Source organism: Oncorhynchus masou, chromosome 27 (genome assembly GCF_036934945.1).
Source record: "Oncorhynchus masou masou isolate Uvic2021 chromosome 27, UVic_Omas_1.1, whole genome shotgun sequence".
NCBI classification, from domain to species: Eukaryota; Metazoa; Chordata; class Actinopteri; order Salmoniformes; family Salmonidae; genus Oncorhynchus; species Oncorhynchus masou.
Genome location: NC_088238.1, coordinates 25479112 through 25502945, shown reverse-complemented (window position 1 = coordinate 25502945; position 23834 = coordinate 25479112). Strand labels below are relative to the sequence as shown.

The 23834-nt window shown below is 46.6% G+C and overlaps 1 protein-coding gene across 21 annotated transcripts in view; it reads left to right on the top strand.

Moving 5' to 3' along the window:
* Window positions 1-23834, top strand: part of LOC135515894 (CUGBP Elav-like family member 2) — a 220646-nt gene that overhangs the window by 134929 nt on the left and 61883 nt on the right. For all 21 annotated transcript variants that reach the window (XM_064939730.1, XM_064939745.1, XM_064939727.1 and 18 more), the window contains 2 exons: window positions 3761-3957; window positions 19011-19093. In XM_064939730.1, coding sequence (XP_064795802.1) covers window positions 3761-3957; window positions 19011-19093 — 280 coding nt within the window. The remainder of the gene's footprint in view (window positions 1-3760; window positions 3958-19010; window positions 19094-23834) is intronic.

Sequence of the window (23834 nt, the reverse complement as noted above, 5' to 3'; positions counted from 1 at the left end):
GAACGCCTGGGCTCTTTCTGCAGGAGATGGATGGGCCGTGTTCAAAGGTCTGTATGTTCTCCATCCCTCGTTCTCTCTTTTTATTCTCTCTTCCTTCTTGCTTCTTCACTTTTTTGATTCCCTCCCTACTTTTCCTCCCTCTGTCCTCCTGAGCTTTATAGAGTGGTATTACGGCTGTCAGCTGGCCAAGCAAGGGATTTGGGCTTGTTTTGTTTCTGCCTCTCAAGATAATGCTCTCTCCTTTCTCCTGTGGAGAATAACAACAGGGAAAGTAGAGCGATAAAAGCAGCACATGGACTTTAGCTCGTTTAGTTTGGGTTTGTACTCTGGTTCCGTGGCACCGCAGGCTGAAGTGGAGACTGGGACTGTGTGTGTGCTGGTACGTTCTAGCCCTATTCATGCAGCTGGCCCTGGGATCAATGGCAACTGTGCTGATTGTTCGAGGCTGGCGGACGTTTTAGAGAAATCGTTAAGATGTAAAACAAGCCATTGTGATCCCAGATTGTTCCCTCAGGGAGTCGTGTGTGTGTGTGTGTGTGCGTGCGTGCGTGCGTGCGTGCACATTGCACATTTTCTCTTTTAAAAAGCTTGCCAAGTTGGCGTTTTTATTTGACACACACTAGGACTATTGAATGTGATTCGTGACATGGAAGACGTGAGCAGAGAGAAAGAAGCAGGAAAATGAAAGGTTACAGAGGCTTAGAAACATGAACTGACTTAACAGTGTATGGTGTGTGTGTGTGTGTGTTATGGTACCATGTCATGTAGTGTTTTTAACAGTGTATGGTGTGTGTGTGTATGGTGTGTGTGTGTGTGTGTTATGGTACCATGTCATGTAGTGTTTTTAACAGTGTATGGTGTGTGTGTGTGTTATGGTACCATGTCATGTAGTGTTTTTAACAGTGTATGGTGTGTGTGTGTGTTATGGTACCATGTCATGTAGTGTTTTTAACAGTGTATGGTGTGTGTGTGTGTGTGTGTGTGTGTATGGTGTGTGTGTGTGTGTGTGTGTTATGGTACCATGTCATGCAGTGTTTTAACAGTGTGTGTGTGTGTGTTATGGTACCATGTCATGTAGTGTTTTTAACAGTGTATGGTGTATGGTGTGTGTGTGTGTTATGGTACCATGTCATGTAGTGTTTTTAACAGTGAATGGTGTGTGTGTGTGTGTTATGGTACCATGTCATGTAGTGTTTTTAACAGTGTATGGTGTGTGTGTGTGTTATGGTACCATGTCATGTAGTGTGTTTAACAGTGTATGGTGTGTGTGTGTGTGTGTTATGGTACCATGTCATGTAGTGTTTTTAACAGTGTATGGTGTGTTATGGTACCATGTCATGTAGTGTTTTTAACAGTGTATGGTGTGTGTGTGTTATGGTACCATGTCATGTAGTGTTTTTAACCGTGTATGGTGTGTGTGTGTGTGTGTTATGGTACCATGTCATGTAGTGTTTTGTAACACAGTCCAGGCTCTCAGCACTCAGCAGACTAAGTCCCTTCTACAGAGTGAGCCAGACCTGCATGAACACAACAACACTCATCACCACACACACACACACATTGGTTTTACTATCATTGTGGGGATCAAACAATTGATTCCCATTCAAAATCCTATTTTCCCTAACCTTAACCCCTAACCCCTAACCCTAATTCCAAACCTAACCCTAATTGTGACCCTAAACCTAACCATTTTTCATTGTGGGGACCTGCGAAATGTCCCCACTTGTCTAAATTGTCCTTGTTTTTTTACATTTACAGGACTTCTGGCCCCCACAAGGATAGCAAAACCAAAAAACAGACCCACACATTCCCTGGTGTTGCTGTCCTCTCTTATCTTGTACTTTTATAGTGGAGTGCTAGGCCTACTTGCTCCGAGGGAATTGTGTTTTCTTGAAATCATGTTATGTGGATTAAATAATGTATATGTACGGAAGCTCCCCTTACTGAGGATTGTGCTGCTTATCATTTTGAGCTGATCAAAGAGGTATAATCGCACCAAAAAATATATATGTTGCGTAAAGCTTTCTTCGTTATTCAAGGTTTTAAATGTTTCACTGCGTCAGGGATAACGCACACAGACGCTTCTGTTTTACAGCGTTCTTCATTGTGTAGGTAAAATCAACAGATGAGCAGCAGGTGCTTCCAATCAGGGTTGTACCTCATCTGCCAATCAGGACCCCTCTGGTCTACCTGTATATATATTAGTCACAAAGAGAGACAGAATTATAGGGGACGGGAGAGGGCACGAAGAACAACTCACCAATCAATCGCCGCAGGTGTCCGCTCCCCTAAATACGTCACATCAATTAATGTGACAGCCCACCGCGAAGGACATCAGACACAGCCATTCATAAATATGTGGGGCCAACCTCATTAAACGATATGCAGAATCTGATTTGGAACAGTGTGCTTGTGTAACAGTCTCAATGTGGCTTAAAGGAAGGAGGTGGAGTCAAATTCTTTGTTTAAACCGTGTGGAGATAGATCATTGGATGCATATATCCACATGGCTTCTCTTTGGAGTAATGTGTTGTCAAAGTCACCTACTCTACGTGATGGATTAATCTTTTCCATCCCGACGCCACGCAATTTCATTAATAGAATGCTTTTGTTCTAAAGTGTCTCGCAAATGGCGAGGTGATATCTTGACGTCCAATTGTGGATGTATGTTCTCCAAGACGTACTTTCAAGGTGCGGGATGTTTAAAAAAATACGTTTTGGGGGGCGGACATAAATGGAACATTACAGGCTGCACAGTGAACCCAGCCTTGAACCAGCTGCTACCCCAGTGGACCTTCCTGAGAATGACAATACTGTGTACTTTCACATCTTCCATGTCAGGTGTACACTGCCAGTCAAAAGTTTGGGGTCACTAGGAAATGTCCTTGTTTTTGAAAAAGAAGCACATTTTCTGTCCATTAAACTATCATCAAATTGATCAGAAATACAGTGTAGACAATTGTTAATGTTGTAAATTACTACTGTAGTTGGAAACGGCTATTTTTTTATGCAATATCTACATATGTGTACAGAGGCCCATTATCAGCAACCATCACTCCTGTGTTCCAATGGCACATTGTGTTAGCTAATCCAAGTTTAGCTGCCAGTTGAGGACTGGTGAGGCGTCTGTTTCTCAAACTAGACACTCTGATGTACTTGTCCTCTTGCTCAGTTGTGCACCGGGGCCTCCCACTCCTCTTTATATTCTGCTTAGAGGCAGTTTGCACTGTTCTGTGAAGGGAGTAGTACACAAGCATTGTACGAGATCTTCAGTTTCTTGGCAATTTCTCGCATGGAATAGCCTTCATTTCTCAGAACAAGAATAGACTGACGAGTTTCTGAAGAAAGTTATTTGTTTCTGGCAATTTTGAGCCTGTAATCAAACCCATAAATGCTGATGCTCCAGATACTCAACTAGTCTAAAGGCCGGTTTTATTTCTTCTTTAATCAGAACAACAGTTTTCAAGTGTGTTAACATATTGGTTTTCTAACGATCAATTAGCCTTTCAAAATGATAAACTTGGATTAGCTAACACAACGTGCCATTGGAACACAGGAGTGGCGGTTGCCGATAATGGGCCTCTGTACTACAAAAGTCATTTACAACATTAACAATGTCTACACTGTATTTCTGATCAATTTGATGTTATTTTAGTGGGCAAAAAAAAGGACATTTCTCAGTGACCCAAAACGTTTGTACGGTAGTGTAGCTTCTATGATCTGTTATGTAACCTAGCACCCCCCTGTGGTCTCTTTTCAGTAACGGCACGGCCGGGAAGATGAACGGTGCGTTGGAGCATTCGGACCAGCCCGACCCAGACGCCATCAAGATGTTCGTGGGTCAGATCCCTCGCTCCTGGTCAGAGAAGGAGCTGAAGGAGCTGTTTGAGCCCTACGGCGCCGTCTATCAGATCAACATCCTCCGAGACCGCAGCCAGAACCCTCCACAGAGCAAAGGTATGGCAGAGAGACAGTCATACACACACACACACACACACACAACAGCCAGAGCGCTCAGCCGAACAAAGTTAAGATGGAGAATCACTCACTCACTGCTTATGCAATCCTACACAATACACAAGCACGCAATAAACACAAAGGCATACTGTACAGTACACATGTATCAATTCCATCAATTCCAGCCTGATATTTCTCTGAAACTGTGTCTTTGACACAAAACACAATTAATATATACATGTTCATCTCATCCGCCTTTTCCTGATGAACTTGTCAAGTCAGAGAGAAAACAAAAGAGGCAGCAGAGCCGACAATGAGACAATGCTGCTGCCACATTAGCAGACACACATCAAACACAGAGAGCGAGAGCGAGACAACAGAATGCACTGTGATGACAGGCAGCTTGAGGAGACAGTGGGAGTAGGCGGATGGAAGATGTATAGGGGAGAGGGAGACGGAGAGAGAGGAGATTTTGGTAAGGGCCACTGCACACACACCTGTTAATGTCATATTTTATTTATCTTCACTGAATAAAGAAATTAAAAAGTAAGAATGGAAGAGAAGGAGCAAGCGCTTTCCCTCACCTCCTCATCCCCACAGCATCTCTTTGTTTTGCTCTCTCTTTTCCCTCCTCATCTCTCTCTCCATCCCTTTCTCTCTCTCTCTGAGTCACAAGTTCCCACAAGCCTTGACACAGCAATTCACCAGTCTGCCAAGAGGAGACAGGGACACGCCTAAATCAAATCATTCGGCCTAAGCTCACTGTCATGTGCTATGTGTCTGAGTGTGTCTGTATGCGTGTGTCTGAGTGTGTTCATGCTTGTGTGTCTCTCTCGCTCTCCCTTTCTCCCTCTCCATCTCTCCGCATCTCCTCCTCTGTCTGAGTCCCTGACCTCTGGATGACTTCTCTTCCTCTTTGTTTCTCCGTAGCGGATGAGGCCAATACTTTGCTCTTAACAGCCTCTCCTCTCTTCCTCCAATGTGTCTTCCTCTGTTGCTAAGCCCTTGAGTCGCTCTGATTTATCTGGTTGATGAGTCAAAGTGTGGGAGAGTGTCACTCATAGACACTTTACTTTAAGTAGGGAGAACAGCCTCTCATCTCTTCCTTGAGACTGTAAACACTCAACAATCTCTCGCTCTTTCTCTGGCCTGTAAAATGGAGGATTGGTTGGATTGAACAGGAAATTGGCTGTTTGATAGAGCTCTGTCGAGGCTTGTATATTCCCAGGCTTTAGGCGCTGTTGTTTTCTCGTCGTTAAGTAAGCACTCTCTGGCGCGACATGGCCTTGTCAGAGCCCTCTCACACGGTGGAGCCGCAATGGCCCCCCTCGGCTCCACAGTTGCACGGGAGCCAATTCCCATTTCATTGGTGTCAAGGAAACTGTGCCCCTTTTCCCCCGGTCTGTTTAGCTTAAATGAATGACCATATTTTCAGAGTGGTCTCAGTTAGATGGTTGAGGGAGTGTGCTCCGTCGGCCTTGGTGATCCAGAGGCCGGGTCAACAGCTATCCTTCTCTCTTGACTATTACTAGAGTAATTTGGATTTGTGAAGTGGAGTTTATTTTTATTTTTCTCTCTCTCTCCATTCTTCTCTAATCTATTGATGGTAGATACACATTTCCAGTTGATACACACATTCCTCCTTACACATATTGTTACTGATGCTTCTAGAAAATGTTTTCATACATTTTTCATGTAAAGATGGCACAATGAATACATTTAACACCAGTGAGTTCGTAGACAGTGTTTCCCATCTGAGTGGTCTGGTTGTCTTTAGATGGTTATTCTGCAGGAAGGGCAACTGCTAGTTGAGTTGAGTCTGGTCCCAGGCCTGGACTATCTGATGGATGCTGTGTGTGTCTGTGTGAACGCTGGCCAGTGCAGTCTGGACAGTTTAGTTTGGCTGCTGTTGCTTTAATGTGTTAAGAGTCAATAAACAGATGAGTGGAGAGAGCGAGAGAGAATTTGATTTAGCACTGAGAGAGGGGGATGAGAGAGGGATGAGAGGGGGATGAGAGAGGGCCAGAGGGGTAAACAAAGACAGTCCTCCTCTCTCTCCAAGAGTTTACATCTCAGGTTTGTTTGCGTCTGTTGTCTAGCCGGGTGTGTACAGCACAGTTGTGTGTGTGTGTGTGTGTGTGTGTGTGTGTGTGTGTGTGTGTGTGTGTGTGTGTGTGTGTGTGTGTGTGTGTGTGTGTGTGTGTGTGTGTGTGTGTGTGTTGGCAGGGGACATTCATCTTAATCTTAATGATCGCACCTGTCCTACTGGGTACAGACACACAGCATGCACACATGCGCGCGCACACACATACAAAATGGGTGTAATGTCTTCATTAGCAAGTTGTATATACTGCACAATTCTCCAGACATGGTGTCTGAAAAGAACGACTCCTCATATCAGCAACACACACGCTGAAATATAATAATAGCTCACAGTATCTGATTCTCCATCACCACTCTCCATGTTCATCCACTCTGGGGTTTCCCACTGTAGTATCCAGGGGCATCCAGCTCTCCAGTGGCACACATTCACCGTTACAATTCTAATTCAACCGCATTCTCCCACAACGCTGAGGCAACGCTGGGAAAACGCTTTGCCTCCCAACACAATTATCTCCTCTAATGGATTCAGTAGAGACTGGGCCGACCGGAGTCAGAACACTGATTTATTTCATTCTTTCCTAAAGCAGCACAGCCAATTAGATTGCCATAACAAGACATACGCTTTGTTAGCTGTCTACCCAAGTCCAATTAGTGAGCGACTGCAGGTGGATTTTTATAACGGGGGGGGGGGGGGTGTATTGGCATGCCTCAGTGGTGAAGCTCGTTGCCTGGATAGGAGAGCAGCGCAGTGCTGGAAGCCTACTCAGTGTGTTCAGGGTTAGCCAGGAAATAGCGTTTTGAGGATTGAATTTGGAGCCGTTTTTCCACAGTTGTGGTGGATTTGTAAAGTGTAAAGTGCTGTGTGTCCTAATCTGGTCTGAAGGTACAGTGGACATAAGGAGATATTGTCAAAGATCCAATCTTCTCAACATAGGCCACTATGGTTGAATGTCTCTCACTCTCTTCAACACCCACTATGGTTGTACCTCCCACTCTCTTCAACACAGGCCACTATGGTTGATTGTACCTCCCAACCCCGTCTCTAACTCCTTCAAACAGGCCCCGTACCTCCCAACCCCCTCTCACTCTCTTCAACACAGGCCACTATGGTTGTACCTCCCAACCCCGTCTCTCACTCTCTTCAACACAGGCCACTATGGTTGATTGTACCTCAACACAGGCCCAACCCCCGTCTCTCACTCTCTCTTCAACACAGGCCACTATGGTTGATTTCCCAACCCCGTCTCTCACTCTCTTCAACACAGGCCACTATGGTTGATTGTACCTCCCAACCCCCGTCTCTCACTCTCTTCAACACAGGCCACTATGTTGATTGTACCTCCCAACCCCCGTCTCTCACTCTCTTCAACACAGGCCACTATGGTTGTACCTCCCAACCCCCGTCTCACTCTCTTCAACACAGGCCACTATGGTTGATTGTACCTCCCAACCCCCGTCTCTCACTCTCTTCAACACAGGCCACTATGGTTGAATGTACCTCCCAACCCCGTCTCTCACTCTCTTCAACACAGGCCACTATGGCTTATTGTACCTCCCAACCCCCGTCTCTCACTCTCTTCAACACAGGCCACTATGGTTGATTGTACCTCCCAACCCCCGTCTCTCACTCTCTTCAACACAGGCCACTATGGTTGATTGTACCTCCCAACCCCCGTCTCTCACTCTCTTCAACACAGGCCACTATGGTTGATTGTACCTCCCAACCCCGTCTCTCACTCTCTTCAACACAGGCCACTATGGTTGATTGTACCTCCCAACCCCCAGGCCACTATGGTTCTCTCACTCTCTTCAACACAGGCCACTATGGTTGGTTGTACCTCCCAACCCCCGTCTCTAACTCTCTTCAACACAGGCCACTATGGCTGAATGTACCTCCCAACCCCCGTCTCTCACTCTCTTCAACACAGGCCACTATGGATGATTGTACCTCCCAACCCCGTCTCTAACTCTCTTCAACACAGGCCACTATGGTTGATTGTACCTCCCAACCCCCGTCTCTCACTCTCTTCAACACAGGCCACTATGGTTGATTGTACCTCCCAACCCCCGTCTCTCACTCTCTTCAACACAGGCCACTATGGTTGTACCTCCCAACCCCCGTCTCTCACTCTCTTCAACACAGGCCACTATGGTTGATTGTACCTCCCAACCCCCGTCTCTCACTCTCTTCAACACAGGCCACTATGGTTGATTGTACCTCCCAACCCCCGTCTCTCACTCTCTTCAACACAGGCCACTATGGTTGATGGTTGTACCTCCCAACCCCGTCTCTCACTCTCTTCAACACAGGCCACTATGGTTGATTGTACCTCCCAACCCCCGTCTCTCACTCTCTTCAACACAGGCCACTATGGTTGTACCTCCCAACCCCCGTCTCTCACTCTCTTCAACACAGGCCACTATGGTTGATTGTACCTCCCAACCCCCGTCTCTCACTCTCTTCAACACAGGCCACTGGTTGTACCTCCCAACCCCCGTCTCTCACTCTCTTCAACACAGGCCACTATGTTGATTGTACCTCCCAACCCCGTCTCACTCTCTCAACACAGGCCCTATGGTTGTACCTCCCAACCCCGTCTCTCACTCTCTTCAACACAGGCCACTATTATTGTACCCCTCCCAACCCCCGTCTCTCACTCTCTTCAACACAGGCCACTATGGTTGATTGTACCTGTCTCTCACTCTCTTCAACACAGGCCACTATGGTTCCCAACCCCTCCCAACCCCCGTCTCTCACTCTCTTCAACACAGGCCACTATGGTTGATTGTACCTCCCAACCCCTCTCTCTCACTCTCTTCAACACAGGCCACTATGGTTGATTGTACCTCCCAACCCCCCGTCTCTCACTCTCTTCAACACAGGCCACTATGGGATTGTACCTCCCAACCCCCGTCTCTCACTCTCTTCAACACAGGCCACTACACCCCTGTCTCTACCCACTCTCTTCAACACAGGCCACTATGGTTGATTGTACCCTCCCAACCCCGTCTCTCACTCTCTTCAACACAGGCCACTATGGTTGATTGTACCTATGTCTCTCACTCTCTTCACAGGCCACTATGGTTGTACCTCCCAACCCCGGTCTCTAACTCTGTTCAACACAGGCCACTACACCTCCACCCCCCTCTCCTCTCTTCAACACAGGCCACTATGACACCTCCCAACCCCCGGTCTCACATGCTCTATTTCTGTCTCTCCGTCTCTCACACCTCTCTCTCACACACACACACACACACACACACACACACACACACACACACACACACACACACACACACACACACACACAGAGTATAGTGTTCTCCCGTGTAGTCACTCTAACCAGAGGGTGGTGTGGTCAGTAATTGCAGCAGCACAGTTAATTAATGTGGGTCAGAGGCTGAGTGGAGCCCTGGGGTCAAGGGGTTCTTCATGGGTGCTGGGGTCCAGTGAAGAGTGCAGGGACCTGGTGTAGAGTGGTCTATAACCCCCCTCCCTCCCATTCATCTCCTCCATCTAGCTCTGCACAACCAGAAGAGTGCTTTTCATCTCTCTCTCTCTCTCTCTCTCTCTCTCTCTCTCTCTCTCTCTCTCTCTCTCTCTCTCTCTCTCTCTCTCTCTATGTCTCTCCCTCTCTCCCTTTGTCTCTCTGTCTCTCTCTCTCTGTCTCTCTCTCTCTCTCCCTCTGTCTCTCTCTGTTAATAAACCATGCTAACATTCTGTTCCTCGTCGGCTGCACTCAATCGGCAATCTGACGAAATCGTTCTGCTCTTTTTCACCCCTCCCTTCATGCCAGTCCTCTCTTCTCTTACCCCTCTCCATCCATCCGTCTTCATCCCTGTCTTCTCTCTCATCCCTTTTATTTTTCCTCTACCCTCTCTCTACCACCCACTCCACCCACCTCTCAACCCGCCTCTCTCTACCCACCTCTCTCTACCCCCCCTCTCTACCCCCCCTCCACCCATCTCTCAACCCCCCCTCTCTCTACCCACCTCTCTCTACCACCCCCTCTCAACCCCCCTCTCTACCACCTCTCTGGTGAACCTCTACTCTCTACCCCCTCTCCCCCCCCTCAACCCACCTCTCTCTACCCACCTCTCTCTACCCACCTCTCTACCCACCTCTCTACCTAAAGGTCTCCACCCCCCTCTACCCACCTCTCTCTACCCATCTCTCTAGGTCTCTCTACCCACCTCTCTCTACCCACCTCTCTCTACCCATCTCTCTCTACCCATCTCTCTCTACCCCCCCCTCCACCCACCTCTCTACCCACCTCTCTCTACCTATCTCTCTCTACCCACCTCTCTAACCATTTCTCTCTACCCACCTCTCTCTACCCATCTCTCTCTACCCATCTCTCTCTACCCACCTCTCTCTACCCACCTCTCTCTGTCTAATGTGATGGTGTGGACTTGTGGATGTTGTTATTGACAGTATGAGAAGGGCACAGGTTTGTTGTGCAGTCAAAAGGCTCCTTCAGTAGATATAAAGCATTTATGAACACCTTCTCTCTCCTAATCTCTATTCCTCTCACTGGCTGCTCTCTACTCCCCCCTCCCCTCTCTCTCCTAATCTCTATTCCTCTCACTGGCTGCTCTCTACTCCCCCCTCCCCTCTCTCTCCTAATCTCTATTCCTCTCACTGGCTGCTCTCTACTCCCCCCTCCCCTCTCTCTGCGTTTTGTGTGTGTGTATATTTTCTTTCTCCTCTGTGTGTTTTGTGCATGCCTGCATGTGTGTGTATCTCTAGTGTAGTGTGTGTGGTGTGTTTTATGCCTTGTTGGCCTTCATATAAATGTTGAGAGAGAGGTAGAACCTATTCTTCAGTACACTCAGTGAACTCACATAGTTGAGTGTCTTCAGTCTTGTTTCTGTGTCAGGAAACATTTGTACTCGGTCTTGAATCTGTCTCGTGACAGTGAGGACTCATACTTTTTCCCAGAGACCAGTGGAGTCAAAAACTCCTAATTATCAGCTTCCATTCAGTCAGAACGTGAAAACCGCTTCACCAGGCCAAAGGTTATATGAACCACTCAGTTTCTTAATACATTAATACAGTGACAGGTTAGTCTTAACAGCCATCTTATCTATTATAGACAGGTTAGTACAGTGGTGAACCTATAGGTCTTCAGTGTGACAGGTTAGTACAGTGGTGAACCTATAGGTCTTCAGTGTGTCAGGTTAGTACAGTGGTGAACCTATAGGTCTTCAGTGTGTGACAGGTTAGTACAGTGGTGAACCTATAGGTCTTCAGTGTGTGACAGGTTAGTACAGTGGTGAACCTATAGGTCTTCAGTGTGTGACAGGTTAGTACAGTGGTGAACCTATAGGTCTTCAGTGTGACAGGTTAGTACAGTGGTGAACCTATAGGTCTTCAGTGTGTGACAGGTTAGTACAGTGGTGAACCTATAGGTCTTCAGTGTGTGACAGGTTAGTACAGTGGTGAACCTATAGGTCTTCAGTGTGTGACAGGTTAGTACAGTGGTGAACCTATAGGTCTTCAGTGTGTGACAGGTTAGTACAGTGGTGAACCTATAGGTCTTCAGTGTGTGACAGGTTAGTACAGTGGTGAACCTATAGGTCTTCAGTGTGACAGGTTAGTACAGTGGTGAACCTATAGGTCTTCAGTGTGTGACAGGTTAGTACAGTGGTGAACCTATAGGTCTTCAGTGTGTGACAGGTTAGTACAGTGGTGAACCTATAGGTCTTCAGTGTGTGACAGGTTAGTACAGTGGTGAACCTATAGGTCTTCAGTGTGTGACAGGTTAGTACAGTGGTGAACCTATAGGTCTTCAGTGTGACAGGTTAGTACAGTGGTGAACCTATAGGTCTTCAGTGTGTGACAGGTTAGTACAGTGGTGAACCTATAGGTCTTCAGTGTGTGACAGGTTAGTACAGTGGTGAACCTATAGGTCTTCAGTGTGACAGGTTAGTACAGTGGTGAACCTTCAGTGTGTCAGGTTAGTACTTCAGTCTTGTGTGACAGGTTAGTACAGTGAACCTATAGGTCTTCAGTGTGTGACAGGTTAGTACAGTGGTGAACCTATAGGTCTTCAGTGTGTGACAGGTTAGTACAGTGGTGAACCTATAGGTCTTCAGTGTGTGACAGGTTAGTACAGTGGTGAACCTATAGGTCTTCAGTGTGTGACAGGTTAGTACAGTGGTGAACCTATAGGTCTTCAGTGTGTGACAGGTTAGTACAGTGGTGAACCTATAGGTCTTCAGTGTGTGACAGGTTAGTACAGTGGTGAACCTATAGGTCTTCAGTGTGTGACAGGTTAGTACAGTGGTGAACCTATAGGTCTTCAGTGTGTGACAGGTTAGTACAGTGGTGAACCTATAGGTCTTCAGTGTGACAGGTTAGTACAGTGGTGAACCTATAGGTCTTCAGTGTGTGACAGGTTAGTACAGTGGTGAACCTATAGGTCTTCAGTGTGTGACAGGTTAGTACAGTGGTGAACCTATAGGTCTTCAGTGTGTGACAGGTTAGTACAGTGGTGAACCTATAGGTCTTCAGTGTGTGACAGGTTAGTACAGTGGTGAACCTATAGGTCTTCAGTGTGTGACAGGTTAGTACAGTGGTGAACCTATAGGTCTTCAGTGTGTGACAGGTTAGTACAGTGGTGAACCTATAGGTCTTCAGTGTGTGACAGGTTAGTACAGTGGTGAACCTATAGGTCTTCAGTGTGACAGGTTAGTACAGTGGTGAACCTATAGGTCTTCAGTGTGTGACAGGTTAGTACAGTGGTGAACCTATAGGTCTTCAGTGTGTGACAGGTTAGTACAGTGGTGAACCTATAGGTCTTCAGTGTGTGACAGGTTAGTACAGTGGTGAACCTATAGGTCTTCAGTGTGTGACAGGTTAGTACAGTGGTGAACCTATAGGTCTTCAGTGTGTGACAGGTTAGTACAGTGGTGAACCTATAGGTCTTCAGTGTGTGACAGGTTAGTACAGTGGTGAACCTATAGGTCTTCAGTGTGACAGGTTAGTACAGTGGTGAACCTATAGGTCTTCAGTGTGTGACAGGTTAGTACAGTGGTGAACCTAAAGGTCTTCAGTGTGTCAGGTTAGTACAGTGGTGAACCTATAGGTCTTCAGTGTGACAGGTTAGTACAGTGGTGAACCTATAGGTCTTCAGTGTGTGACAGGTTAGTACAGTGGTGAACCTATAGGTCTTCAGTGTGTGACAGGTTAGTACAGTGGTGAACCTATAGGTCTTCAGTGTGTGACAGGTTAGTACAGTGGTGAACCTATAGGTCTTCAGTGTGTGACAGGTTAGTACAGTGGTGAACCTATAGGTCTTCAGTGTGTGACAGGTTAGTACAGTGGTGAACCTATAGGTCTTCAGTGTGTGACAGGTTAGTACAGTGGTGAACCTATAGGTCTTCAGTGTGTGACAGGTTAGTACAGTGGTGAACCTATAGGTCTTCAGTGTGTGACAGGTTAGTACAGTGGTGAACCTATAGGTCTTCAGTGTGACAGGTTAGTACAGTGGTGAACCTATAGGTCTTCAGTGTGACAGGTTAGTACAGTGGTGAACCTATAGGTCTTCAGTGTGACAGGTTAGTACAGTGGTGAACCTATAGGTCTTCAGTGTGACAGGTTAGTACAGTGGTGAACCTATAGGTCTTCAGTGTGTGACAGGTTAGTACAGTGGTGAACCTATAGGTCTTCAGTGTGACAGGTTAGTACAGTGGTGAACCTATAGGTCTTCAGTGTGTGACAGGTTGATAGGTCTTCAGTGTGTGACAGGTTAGTACAGTGGTGAACCTATAGGTCTTCAGTGTGTGACAGGTTAGTACAGTGGTGAACCTATAGGTCTTCAGTGTGTGACAGGTTAGTACAGTGGTGAACCTATAGGCCTTCAGTGTGACAGGTTAGTACAGTGGTGAACCTATAGGGCTTCAGTGTGTGACAGGTTAGTACAGTGGTGAACCTATAGGTCTTCAGTGTGACAGGTTAGTACAGTGGTGAACCTATAGGTCTTCAGTGTGTGACAGGTTGGTGATTCTGAAAGGAGATGAACCATAATACCAGGTCACTCATGTAGGAGGGTGCACTTTTAGTAAAACACAAAGGGCCAGTGGTCTCAGGGAGGCTGTACACGGGTATAAGCTGTACACTCACATATTTTTCGGTGGACGTTGCGTATACTCACTTCTTAATCCCTACTGATACGTATAAAAGTAGCGTAGTGGAGGTATACGACTTATCAATTATACAGTACAATAGAGCAATCATGCATAAAGTAGCCTCGTGTGCCGAGCACATAACCTCGTTTCTGCGGAATATCATGTGCAGGCAGGACGTGTGCATTTCTCAACGTGTTTTGGCATGGAGCAGCTCACAGAAGAATCACATCGGTAGCGCGTAGGGTTGGAAAGACATTTCAATTTATGATATCTATCAGTATATGGTAACTAAGCCAACAATGGGTATGCAAACCAGGTATTTAAAAAGTTAAGTCCGACGTGTTGGTTAGTAGGCTATTTGTGATGCACAATTTTCAACGTGCTTTTTGCATCAGGGGTGTAGACATGGATGGGCCTGGGTGGACAGAGGTACACCCACTGGGGAGTCAGGCCCTGACAGGCCCGCCCAATCAGATTGATGTGGTTTAAGCATTGTTGTGGACTTAACCCATCACATTTTTCTATTTTATTTATATTTACATTTTTTATATTTTGATAGTGAAAATCTGTGAAAACTCATGAAAACAGAGGAAAACAGCGTTCCTTTCCTTTGCTGGGCAGGCCGTTTAAGAACCTTTTGGTAAAATATTAATATACCCACTTCTCCAGAAACCACTATACCACTGCATAGGGCCGATGGAAAGACAGCAGTCACACACAGCATGCTGTAAAAGGAGAAGCAGTCCATAAACCAGTAGGTCCCATTCATAAGAAAACAAAAACAAAACATTCAGCATTTCCCAGTTGACTATTACTTCCCATTGCAAAAAAAACAACAACATTTCACGTTTAGCACACCAAGTAACCGGTGACCTAAAGTGTAAAGTGGAACTGACAGCGTTGTAACTACTTTGCAGATATGAAACTGAACAGAAAATCATAATATCAGTCAAAATATACACAGTCCAGTATGCTAAAATGAATGATGGCAGGTTTGCGTGACTAAATGGCTTGTTTGTATAAAGGCCTACTGTAAAGCTCTGATTGGCTATAGTGCACCGTTCTGTGTAGACTCCGGTCCTGGACAAGACAGATGCTTTTATTAGGTTTTGTTTACTCCAGTGTCTATTAATTGTCCAAATGCACGGCCGCTTTCCCACTCTATATTACAATAGACTTTTCACAAATGCCTTACTGTACGTAATAACCAAACATTCTAAGAATCTATGAATATGACCATATCTAGTGGTCACTTGTCAGAAAATGTTTTAAAATGTGTCATATTCTTCCTGGGGGTGTAAATGTCATGTTGCTAAAATGCTGTCAGTTCCACTTTAAATGCAACAATGTTTTACACACACAAGTTCTTTTCAAAGAGATGGCTAACACCACAAACACGCTGTAATAAAAAAAACACAGTTTCCCTCAGCAGATGATGATCATTATTCTTGAAAAGAGAGAAGCTAACACATTAGCAACGACATCCTCTTTGTTAACACCTGCTGGCCTTCAAGTAGGCAGAAGTTTTTGTAAAAACAGTCCCACCCATTAAGGCAAAATGGGATTGCTTGATTCCACTGTTACTTCAACGTTGTCCTAAATACAGTTGAATGGCATATGCCTTTATATAGCTTCTGATGGCCTAGCTGATGGCTGATTTAGCTAGCTAGATTCATCTCACCAGATGAATGCATTTTTTTCACTAATTGTTCTTTTGACCAATCACATACGCTCTGAAAAAGACCTGATATGGAAAAAGATCTGATGTGAAGAGACCTGATGAGACACAAAAAATGGGTCTGCTTGTCTAAACGCAGCCTTAGTGTGTGAGAACTATGCTCTGCTTTTTGATCCTCTTCCTGACAGCACACCAACAGGGACAGTCAACCACATCGCTAGCCCTCACAGGCCCTACCCTATGAGAATCACAATACACACCACTACTGCTACACTTACCATCCCATACACAGGCCCTACCCTATGAGAATCACAATACACACCACTACTGCTACACTTACCATCCCATACACAGGCCCTACCCTATGAGAATCACAATTACACACCACTACTGCTACACTTACCATCCCATACACAGGCCCTACCCTATGAGAATCACAATACACACCACTACTGCTACACTTACCATCCCATACACAGGCCCTACCCTATGAGAATCACAATACACACCACTACTGCTACACTTACCATCCCATACACAGGCCCTACCCTATGAGAATCACAATACACACCACTACTGCTACACTTACCATCCCATACACAGGCCCTACCCTATGAGAGAATCACATTACACACCACTACTGCTACACTTACCATCCCATACACAGGCCCTACCCTATGAGAATCACAATACACACCACTACTGCTACACTTACCATCCCATACACAGGCCCTACCCTATGAGAATCACAATACACACCACTACTGCTACACTTACCATCCCATACACAGGCCCTACACTATGAGAATCACAATACACACCACTACTGCTACACTTACCATCCCATACACAGGCCCTACCCTATGAGAATCACAATACACACCACTACTGCTACACTTACCATCCCATACACAGGCCCTACACTATGGAGATCACAATAGGCCTATGCTAGACTAAGACACTAATTCTAGGCTAAGCAACGCTGATACAACACTAATGCTAGGGAATCACAATACACACCACTAACACTTACCATCCCCCAGGCCATACCTATGATGACACTATAAGAGCTAAATAGGCTGTGTGCTTTAGGAACCACAATACATCCCATATTTCCAGACTCTGGGCTAACCCTTCCATACAGCCTCTACACTATGGGAATGACAACAGTGAATCACTAATACACTTACCATTCAAAGCCCTACCCTGAGAATCCATACCACTAGGCCCCACACCATACACAGGCTATGAGAATCACAACACACAGCTAATGCTAGGCTAACCCCTCCCATACTCAGGCCCCAGGCCCACCATGGGCATCACAACACACAGCTACACTAATGCTAGGCTAACACTACACACCATACACATACCATCCCACACCATGGGCATCACTACTGCACCCCTAGGCTATCCCCTCCCATACACAGGCCCACCCATGGAGAATCACAATACACACCACACACAGCTAATGCTACTAACCCTCCCATACAAGTCCCCACACCTATGAGGCATCACACACACACTAATGGCCCTACCCTAGATAATACACTCCCACTACTGCTACACACCATCCCCAGGCCCACCATGGGCATCACCACACTACAACACTAATGCTAGGCACAATACACACCCTCCCATACACAGGCCACACCATCCACAACACACTATGATGACACTATGCTAGGCTACACACCAAATACATATATATCCCATACACAGGCCCCACACATGGGCATCACATCCCACACAGCTAATGCTAGGCTAACCCCTCCCATACACAGGCCCCACACCATGGGCATCACAATCCCATACACAGCTAATGCTAGGCTAACCCTCCCATACACAGGCCCTACCCTATGAGCATCCCACACCATGCTACACTTACTATCCCATACACAGGCCCTACCCATCACAACACACAGCTAATGCTAGGCTAACCCCTCCCATACACAGTCCCCACACCATGGGCATCACAGCACACAGCTAATGCTAGGCTATCCCCTCCCATACACAGGCCACACACCATGGGCATCACAACACACAGCTAATGCTAGGCTAACCCCTCCCATACACAGTCCCCACACCATGGGCATCACAGCACACAGCTAATGCTAGGCTAACCCCTCCCATACACAGGCCACACCATGGGCATCACAACACACAGCTAATGCTAGGCTAACCCCTCCCATACACAAGCCCCACACCATGGGCATCACAGCACACAGCGAATGCTAGGCTAACCCCTCCCATACACAGGCTATACACTATGGGAATTGTGATACAGACTACTACTGTTACACTAAGCTCAAACCTGCCCATACACAATCCATACTCTATGGACATCCCAGTGCACTCCCTTCATGCTAGGCCAAGACCTTAACCATCCCAAACACAGACAACACCATATGAAAATGCTGGTAATTTTAAAGCCACCTTTTCCCATGGAATGCAATCATCAACCGCTCTGCAAGGCAAGCTCCAATGCATACTACCAATTCCTCTCTGAGGGTGTAGGGTTAAAAATACATGGTACCTGTGCAACATAACGGAAGTGAGATGGATGGACAGCAGGACTAGTCATTCACACACATCTCCAAAAATGAGGAATTGAAAACTGTAAATGTATGAAAAGCAGTGATTCTACATGACTCAGCAGTTCCTCTGCTCCTTATACTGCTGACTGTGGCTTAATGGTCTACAGCTGGACTGTCTGCTACCTACACTGGAGATGACTATTTAATCTACCGTATAATGACTAGACCTTTCCTTCTCTCTCTGTCTCATTTCTCTCTCTCTCTCTCTCTCTCTCTCTCTTTCTCTCTCTCCTTTCTCTTTCGCTCTCTCTCTGTCTCATTTCTCTCTTTCTCTTTCCCTCTCTCTCTTTCTCTGACTGGCTCCTGGCCTCCATCTCTCTCCCCTTCTCTCTCTTTGATGTGTCTCTGTCATTCTGAAGTACTGTTACACAAGTCATTAATACTGAATTGTTTCTAACTCGTGAATGTTTTCTTCATTTAAATGCTAAGCTGGTTTCTCCTTGAGCCTACTTTTGACAGATGACGTAAAACTGTATGAATAAATTAAGAACACTTTTTTGGTTGCTTATCATGTTCATCTCTCTCCCCCTCTCTTCTCCCAGGGTGCTGTTTTGTCACGTTTTACACACGGAAAGCTGCCCTTGAAGCCCAGAACGCACTGCATAACATAAAGACCTTAACAGGGGTGAGTGTGTGTTCACGGCCCACGCTGCCCTGCTGTCACGCAGTGTCAGTGATTACCAGGCGACATCTCCCATTACTGTCACGTCACACACTGTGGCTGTCTGTATTGTGTGTGTGTGTGTGTGTAGGCCTTTACTCGGTCACTAACTGCATTTAGATACTTATTTGTGTAATTTGTGTCTGACTACATTATATATTCTGCGTGTGAATATATTTCTGTGTGTGTGTGTGCTGTAGGGGCCTTTCCTCTACCAGACTCCTGCTGCTGTCCTCTGTCCCTGTGTGTATATTAAACACAGTGGAGTGATAGAAGAGTAATAGGATCTTGTCTCGGCTCCCCTCCCAGGTTCTGGAAGTCTCTAGCTGCTCCTCTGGGTTTAACAGGCCCCTGGGCCACGGTTACTCCTGCTTGGGGTGTTGGCAGGCTGCAGCCTTGGCTGTTCTGAGGCTCTGGAAGCCTTTTGATAAGAGGGAAGGGAAGTCTGTACACTGTATTTCCTCTGTTGGTTAGTCGATGGACCTATTGGGTTAGAGAGGGTGGATATGAGGACGGATATGAGGGCGGAGGGTGGATATGAGGACGGATATGAGGGCGGAGGGTGGATATGAGGGCGGATATGAGGGCGGAGGGTGGATATGAGGACGGATATGAGGGCGGATATGAGGGCGGAGGGTGGATATGAGGACGGATATGAGGGCGGAGGGTGGATATGAGGACGGATATGAGGGCGGAGGGTGGATATGAGGACGGATATGAGGGCGGATATGAGGGCGGAGGGTGGATATGAGGACGGATATGAGGGCGGAGGGTGGATATGAGGACGGATATGAGGGCGGAGGGTGGATATGAGGACAAAGGGTGGATATGAGGGTGGATATGAGGGCGGAGGGTGGATATGAGGACGGATATGAGGGCGGAGGGTGGATATGAGGACTGATATGAGGGCGGATATGAGGGCGGAGGGTGGATATGAGGACGGATATGAGGGCGGAGGGTGGATATGAGGACGGATATGAGGGCGGAGGGTGGATATGAGGACGTATATGAGGGCGGAGGGTGGATATGAGGACGGATATGAGGGCGGAGGGTGGATATGAGGACAAAGGGTGGATATGAGGGCGGAGGGTGGATATGAGGACGGATATGAGGGCGGAGGGTGGATATGATACGTCACATGCTCTAAACATTTGAAGATTAGGGGAATGTGAAATTACTGCCCTCCCTGATTTCCTCTGCCAACTCCTCCTCCCTCTGTCCCTCTTTTCCCCAGGCAGGTAACACACTAAACGAACACACACAGGGCTGAATCAATAGCACCATAATCACATCCATTTGAGCGGTTTTGGGAGGTCATGATTAACTCATTTAAAATGGCCTCCTCTGAGATCTCCAAGGCAATGCAGCACAGAGGATATGTTTGAATTTGACTTTAATGAAGTACTGACTGACCTTCCTCTGGGAGGAGGGAGGGGGGGATGTAGTGGGAGAGAGAGTCCATAAATGCTTTATCGTTGAGTGGAGGTAGAGAGGTGGACAGAGAGAGCAATGGACAGAGAGGTGAGCTAAGGAGAGGATGGAGTGATGAGGAAAGGAGAGAGGGAGAGCACAGTTCGCTTTAGGGCAAGGCAATAAATGAGTTCAGCTACAAAGCAATCCGTGCTTGTTAGCTCTCTGTCTCTCCCTCTCTTGTAAAAGGCAGTAGAACAATGTTTATATTGGCTCTCTGTCTCTCCCTCGTTCATTCTTGCGCTCTAAACTGTAGGCCCTGACAGGGTGAGATCCAATCACAGCAGTTGGACGGCGGCCATATTGGACGAGAGCGGCTGGCAGAGCTGAACGGCGGCCATATTGATTTAGGGCACACACAGGAACAGTTGAATGGCTGCCATGTTTGAGTAGGGCGTTGAGTGTGAACAGTCTGGAGAGAATGTGGTAGTGAGTGTAAACGTGGATGTTCTGTACCGCCCTGCATAGTACTCCTATACTCCCCCCATCTCCAACACGGAATTCACAAAAAGAAAGGCCTAGACTCCCAGCCACATATTGGAGTGACACACTTTAGAAAAGCAGCCTCTCTCCTCCGCCAACTCCCTGCCTGTCCACCCCCCCCCACATCCCCCACATCCCCCCTTCCCTCTCTAAGCCTCCAGCTTTGGCAGCAGACTGCAAAAGTGCTGGATGGAGGTGTGTGTGTGTGTGTGTGTGTGTGTGTGTGTGTGTGTGTGTGTGTGTGTGTGTGTGTGTGTGTGTGTGTGTGTGTGTGTGTGTGTGTGTGTGTGTGTGGTGCTTGTGCTATGATGTGTTAATGGAGATCTTACTGAAACCTGCACAGGTCTGCACAGGGACTGGACGTATGCCTAAGTGATTCCACACACACACACAGAGACACACACACACTGTGCCTCCTCCCTTCCCGAAATCTGCCAAGTAGCTTTAGATGAGTGACAGGAGACGGGGGGGACTCTGTTTTAGAGGAACAAAAAATTAAAGTAAGAGTTTTCTTTCTAATGAACAGCTAATGAAGCTCTGGGGACTGTGGGTGGGGGGGGTTGGAGAAATGAGGGTGGAGATGGCTGGTCAGGGTACGTAGCTAGGGGGGGCCCGCTTCTCTCAGAGCCTCTAATGTCACCACTGAGCTGTGCTTTAAACTGACCCCAAAACATCTATCGACTGAAAACATGCCCGCAGCTCCTTCTGCAGATATTTAAGAACATAATACCCTCCCCTGCTGCACAGCCATCCGCAGTCTGGACCTCCACACACACACACACACACAAGTAGTCACATTACACGCACAGCCAGAAGCACACACACACACACACACTACCGTTCAAAAGTTTGGGGTCACTTAGAAATGTCTTCTAAAACTTGTCAGTCTATTCTTGTTCTGAGAAATGAAGGCTATTCCATGTGAGAAATTGCCAAGAAACTGAATGTCTCGTACAACGCTGTGTATTACTCCCTTCACAGGACAGCGCAAACTGGCTCTAACCAGAATTGAAAGAGGAGTGGGAGGCCCCGGTGCCCAAATGAGCAAGAGGACAAGTACATCAGAGTGTCTAGTTTGAGAAACACATGCCTCACAAGTCCTCAACTGGCAGCTTCATTAAATAGTACCCATAAAAACACCAGTCTCAACTTCAACAGTGAAGAGGCGACTTCGTGATGCTGGCCTTCTAGGCAGAGTTGCAAAGAAAAAGCCATATCTCAGACTGGCCAATAAAAATAAAAGATTAAGATTGGCAAAAGAACACAGACACTGGACAGAGGAACTCTGCCTAGAAGGCCAGCATCCCGGAGTCGCCTCTTCACTGTTGACGTTGAGACTGATGTATTTGTAATAAAATCACATATTTTTTATTTGAATCGACCAAATTGTATTTGAAAGTATTTTCAAATACTTATTTTAAATAATACTTTCAAATACCTGGGTTTGATGCAAGGGAGTGCATTTGAGTATGAAATGAAATACCAGAAATAGTACTGGAAAACAGGTCTGACACAAACACAAATACAAATGTGAGTTAAAGCCTGTCAGCCTGTCCGCCAGACAAGGTTGTCTGAGATTTTCCACTAAATTGAACTCTTTCATCAGCGGCTGACAGATGTCTAAATGGCTGGTGTCTCCCCACGCCAGCGCCCACAGCACAGCACAGACTGCCTGTCTCACACACACACACAGTCTGTGTGGCTGGGGGGGGGGGTGTGAGAGCTAATCTAGGACACTGACTTTCTAGTGCCCTCCAGCAGCTAGCTCTCTCTCTCTCTCTCTCCCTCTCTCTCCCTCTCTCTGTGTGAGAAAAACGCTGGATGAAGAACGCCTTTGAATCATAGTTTTTCTTTCAAGGATATTTCATTCTCACTTTGTCGGGGTGGGACGAGTGTGGGTGAGGAGGGGGAGAGGAGGGGTGATTTCAGACGTGATCAGTCGAGCCCCGTGTCCTTGATGCAGGCTGATCAGAGTGCTGCAGAGCGTCAAGTTTAATAAGGAGAGTGGGACTCATTAAAAAGCTGCACTTCACAGACCACACACACACACTTTGACACACACACACACACTTTGACACACTTTGACACACACTTTGACACACACACACACACTTTGACACACACACACACACACACACACTTTGACACACACACACTTTAACACACACACACACACACACTTTGACACACACACACACATACTTTGACACACACACACACACTTTGACACACACACACACACTTTGACACACGCACACTCAGGTCCCAGCCATGTCAGCCTTTCAGATGGTGAGGTAATTATTATACTTCAATGTCACATGAGTACAGACTCTTCCTGCAAGGAATGGCCAAAGAAATTAATATATATATATAATATATATATATTTATATATAATATATAATATATATATATATAATATATATATAATATAAATTAACCCACACAGACACACAGACACACACACACACACACACACAGACACACCAGTAGTCACAATAGTAATCAGGAATAATTCAGGACTGTGAGTTAGGAGAGGCTGAGGGTGGGGAGGTGTGGACTGGAGCAAATCACAACAGTCAGAGTGGGTGTCAGTGCGTGTTGAAGTTAAAGTAGGAATGGCAGCTCTCCCATCACATTGGGCCCTGTCTGTGCTGCTTGTTCAGGTGTTGACACGTTTCACGTGTCAGAACGCCACTTATGGAACAGCAGAGAGACGAGTCTGGCTCCCTCTCTGGAAAAAGGGATGAGGTA